Source organism: Olea europaea, chromosome 2 (genome assembly GCF_002742605.1).
Source record: "Olea europaea var. sylvestris chromosome 2, O_europaea_v1, whole genome shotgun sequence".
NCBI classification, from domain to species: Eukaryota; Viridiplantae; Streptophyta; class Magnoliopsida; order Lamiales; family Oleaceae; genus Olea; species Olea europaea.
The window spans coordinates 23,510,639-23,516,388 of NC_036238.1; the positions used below are offsets into that span (position 1 = coordinate 23,510,639).

Below are 5,750 nucleotides of genomic sequence, written 5' to 3' on the forward strand. Positions count from 1 at the left end.
AAATTTTAAAAAAAGAAGACCAAACATGTTAACAAATGAATATATTTATTTTTCGAAAAATAAGTTTTTATTACCATTTCATTTTTTTCGTGAAATGATTATAATCTTAATATGTTAGATTGTGCTTCAAAATTATATAATCTATCAAATATAATTTTTAAAATTAATTTTTATAAAGTAATATGTTTTTTATTAAATTTTTATTTATTTATTTATTTTTTCAGTAAAGTAATAGCCTTCGTTACACTGAGGCTACATAATGGAGGCTCAACACATGAGCCTCTGAGCCTCCGTAATACGGAGGCTTGCCACACTAGTCTCCGCAAGCCTCCGTATTATTATTATTATAAAATTATAATAATTTTATGTCCTTTTTACTTTTTCTCTATTTTTACACGCTATAATCACGTCTCTCTATTTCTTCACACTAATTCAAGAGCGAAAGTGTGAATTTCATAAATATATGATTGAAAATATGTTTGAAGAAAAATAAATTTTAAAAAATGAAGACCAAACATGTTAATAAATGAATATATTTATTTTTCGAAAAATAAGTTTTTATTACTATTTCATTTTTATCGTGAAATGATTCTAATCTTAATATATTAGATTGTGTTTCAAAATTACATAATCTATCAAATATAATTTTTAAAATTAATATGTCTTTATGAATTTTTTTTCTTTTTGTTTTTTTTAGTAAAGTAATAGCCTCCGTTACACGTAGGCATTGGAGGCTCAAGTATGAGCCTCCATAAAATATTATATTATAAAATTAATAAAAATTTAATAAGTCACAAGTAATTTTTACAATTATAAGTTTTTTTTTTTACTTTTAAATAACTTTAAGCGAATTTTTTTTTTTTTACATATATTTATGGAATTCACACTTTTGCTCTTGAATTAACCCCCTCAATTAATTATTATTTAAATGAAACATAAATATTTTGATTGATATTTTTTTTTGGTCATCAAAATAGTTATTATATACATTTTACGTACATATATAAAAATAATGTTTTTATTTATTAAGAAATAAATATATTTATTTTTTGAGAAATGAGTTTTTATTATCATTTCATTTTTATCATGAAATGATTCTAATCTTAATATGTTAGATTGTTTTTCAGAATTACATAGTCTATCAAATATAATTTTTAAAATTAATTTTTATAAAATAATATATTTTTATGATTTTTTTTTAGTAAAGTAATAGTGGAAACTCATACTCGAGCCAATGAGTATTTGAGCATCCATAATTTATAAAATTAATAAAAAATTAATTATTTTTCATTTTTTAGTACTATTATATTTCACTTTCCAAAAAATAAAAATAAAAATCATAAAAACATATTACTTTATAAAAATTAATTTTAAAAACTATATTTGATAGATTATGTAATTTTGAAGCACAATCTAACATATTAAGATTATAATTATTTCATGATAAAAATGAAATGGTAATAAAAACTCATTTCTCGAAAAATAAATATATTCATTTATTAAGATGTTTGGTCTTCAAATTTTAAAATTTATTTTTATTCAAACATATTTTCAATCATATATTTATGGAATTCACACTTTTGCTCTTAAATTAACCCCTTTAATAAATTATTATTTAAACGGTTCATAAACATTTTGATTGATATTATTTTTTGGTCATCCAAATAATTACTATATACCTTTTGCGCACATATATAAAAATAATATTTTTATTTAAACTTACTTATGTGCTCAAAAATAAACTTTCTAAAGATATATGGTTGATAGCATGAGAAAATGGTGAAAGAGATAATATGAAGAAATAGAGAAGCATGATTGTAGCGTGTAAAAATGGAGAAAGAGTGAACCTCCATTATTTTGTGTATTTTTGTTTTAAGAATATTGAAAAAATTAAGTTGATTAAATGAAATGAAATTATTATATTGAGAGCCAATGAAGGAAAAAGAAAGTAAAAAATGCACTTTGCAGCTTCCATAATTACGGAGGCTCAAGCACACATGAACCTCCGTTTAACGGAGGCTCGTGTTGAACCTCCAGAATTACGGAGGCTCGTGAATTACGGAGGCTCAAGCACGAGCCTCCGTAATTCTAGAGGCCAACATGTTAACGGAGGCCTCAACATGAAGCCTCCATAATTATGCCTCCAGAATTCTGGAGGCCATGAGACTTCCATAATTAACATGTAGGCCTCCATAATAATGGAGGCCTACATGTTGAATTTCCATATTATTTTATTTTTTAAAATTGATAAAAATTTAATTATTTTATATTTTTTAATACTATTATATTTCACCTTCTAAAAACAAAAATTATAAAAATATATTACTTTATAAAAATTAATTTTAAAAATTATATTTGATTGATTATGTAATTTCATGCATCCTGCGTTAATGTAATGAACTAAACGATTAGACTTTACCAAATACTTCAAATCTTCAACAAATTTTAAAAAATCTACAATTGACATTAATAAAAATACAATAAATACAAAATTTGTGCAACGCACATGTCAAAAACTAATTGTTAGATAAACTGCAACTCTCTCTCTCTCTGGTTTTGATCAAGCCCACAAGGCACCAGCCCTTTCAAGCATTGGCCTTAAGGATCTTGGAGATGGAGACTCATTATCTCATTAGCTCCGCCAACAAATTCGCCGCCTATGAACACAGCTGGAACCGCCGGATTGCAACCTTTTCCTAGCAAAGCCTGCTCAATCTCGTCACCTCTTGGAATTTCATCAAGTTCATACACTACAGGATTAACACCGAATTCACAAAAGAGGGATTTAATCGCGTGGCTCATGCAGCACGAACTCTTGCTGAAGATGACCACAGGTTTTTCTGGCACCATATTGTTCACTCTCTCCATTGCTAGAAAACGCGAAAACTGCAATCAAAAGTTAGCTAAACAAGATAAGAAACCTAATATTGTAGGTCTCAGGATGTGAAAGTGCTTGAAAATGCGGCAGCGATGACGAAAATCAGGCAAACAAGATCGAAAATCTAACTTTTAAGATTTATTTGGGATTTTTATCGAAACTGTAAATCTAGAATACGGTCCAAGAGAAAAGTGTAAGAGTGTTATCATCAACGATTATAATTGAGGTTTTTGGTTTGAGGGAAATATAGACCGCTGGGGACATTTATATAGGAATGGGGATGGTTCTGGAATACTGTGGTGCAATTAAGGTTTATTATTTATTTATTATTCTTGTGATTTTATATTCGATCAAAACTTTGAAAGTGAAGTTGACGATAACGAATCTATGCATCCGGAAATAGAGACATGTCCTTTGTACCGCTCTCTTTATCTGATGACAACAATGAGAATTGTAGAGTTCTGCTAAACATACAGGACAATTTTTTACAGATAACTTACATAATACACACAACATAGGGCGGGCGGATTATTTTTGGATTACTTTACTCACATGGGGTGAGTATCTGGAATTCTTCTGTAGAGGAAAATTCTGTTTCGTCATGTTTTTTGTAAGTATTGTGTTGTTTTTCTTTTCATTTTTAATAAAGTTGAGGCAACGCGAATTTTATTGTTGTCATGGTGATTTCTCAAAATTATCAACATCTCTATAAGATTCATAGAGGATGTATTCAATTGAGACTTTTTAAAACTCTCTCAAAGTATTGATATATTCAATTGAAATTTTATTAGACTTTTAAGAAATTTTTAAAAGTCATTGTGTATTCAATTGAAACTTTTATTTTTATTTAAAAAGTTTTTAAAAGTTAAAATATATTCAATTAAATTTTTTTAGAAATTTCTCTAAATCTTGGAGTATTCAAACTTTCATGACTTTTAGAGATTTTTATAAAAGTTTTTGTAGTACTAACTTTTAAACTTTCGATTCGTAAATTTATAAATGGTTTATAGAGAGAAATAAAAGTGAACTTCATGAAATAATATGAGGATAATATTGAGTAGAAGTTATTAATGTGTAGTTGAATTTAATGTTTAATTTTGACTAATTTTATAAACAATTAATATCGTATGTGTTGCTACCTATAATCGTGCTAAACAACAATGATGCTACATACAACATTACTCAAAACTAATTTTCAAAATTAAAGTTTCTTCATTTTTCATTAGTTAGGAAGATAATAAGAAATTGGTGGTCCACTTTTCGTAGAATTATTACTTTATGGTGTATCTTTCCAACAGGCATCTACTAAGTTGGAGAAGGAAGTTGGATTTATCCATTTGGGACCGGCAATATTCGCATCAAATTCACCCAAAAAAAACAATGAGAGGATAGAATTTTTGCAACCATATATTTATTTTTAGGATAATGCTACTTATACATCAAATGGTGTCCACCCCCTTCACATGAAGAAAAACCCACTTTAGATAAATTATATTTTATTCAAAGTGAGTCCTCCCCTCCATATGAGGAGTATACACTTACACTCTAATGTACATATAACATCACTCTTATCTTCATAACTCACATATGTAGATGATGTCCGTACACAGAACGATTGTGTCCTAATAGGTCATCTCCAATCCTGCATCAAAATTTGCCCCATTTTGCACCAAATTTTACACCAAATCTTGCACCAAACTAAAATTCATCTCCAACCATTACACCAAAAGTTACCCGAAATGAATAGTATTTAATTATTTTCTTCCCTTTTTTTATTCTTTATAATTTATTTATTTGACATATTATTTATTAATTATTTTATAAATACATAAATTACTAAATAAATAATTACGTTAAATTACAGAAAATATTAAATTCATTAATAAATATAAAAAAACACAGAACAATTAATAAAAATACTATAACAACGAAAATACGAAATCAAATTAGATTATCGTATATATGTCGTTGTTTAATATATTTCGTGTTAACTTTAATAAATAATTGTGTTTGTTGTATTTTAAATTGTTTTCGTCTTTTAATTAATTTATTAATTATTATGTCTTACATTTAAAATTTATTTTAAATGCAAATAATATTAATATTAATATTAATAAAAATAATAATAATTTATTGTATTGAAAATTATATAGCACAAATGACATAAATATCCTTAACAAATTTATTTCGAAAATGTTAAATAAAGGCAAAAGAGACATTTTACATTTTGCACCATTTTGCACCAAAATAGTGCAAAGTTTTGTGTTGCATTGGAGCAATTTTGCACCAAAAAATGGTGCAATAGTACAACCATTGGAGATGTCCTAAAAGTATAAGTCAAATTATCATCGCAGCTGACCCTAGCATATCACAAAGAGCCAGTTTTCTAAGGTTTCTGGATTCTATTGTAATACTGATGTACTTGTACCACTGATTTTTTCTATCATTTGCTCGTGAATATTTTATATTTGCTTAAATATTGTTTCCCAGGGATTTAACTTAACTATCAATTTGTAATCTTAATTCAAAAGTTTCAATTGAATATTGCTTGCGAATGTTTCATCCTCCAACAACAAATAAAAACAATAACGACGACAACAAATTAAGACTCATTCTCAATAAATTAAAAGCCTTAGAAACAATTAAGAGATAAACAAAATATTTAAAATATTTTTGAATCACCTTAACTAAGGTTATATTTTTGACACAAAACACTGCGTCACATGTAGATTGAATTTATTTATTTATTTATTTATTTATTATTATTATTATTATTATTATTATTATTATTATTATTATTATTATTATTATTATTAATCGAATGCATGGACAATATTTGCTAATGGGTGATAAGACTTGAACCCTCTTGATG

The 5,750-nt window shown here is 26.3% G+C and overlaps 1 protein-coding gene across 1 annotated transcript; it reads right to left on the reverse strand.

Annotated features, from left to right (window-relative positions):
• Window positions 1–2,443: 2,443 nt before the first annotated feature.
• Window positions 2,444–3,122, reverse strand: LOC111376200 (monothiol glutaredoxin-S2-like). Its single transcript, XM_022999150.1, has one exon. It carries the CDS (start codon window positions 2,866–2,868, stop codon window positions 2,599–2,601), a length of 270 nt encoding a protein of 89 aa, XP_022854918.1. The 5' UTR covers window positions 2,869–3,122; the 3' UTR covers window positions 2,444–2,598.
• Between the last annotated feature and the right edge of the window lie 2,628 nt (window positions 3,123–5,750).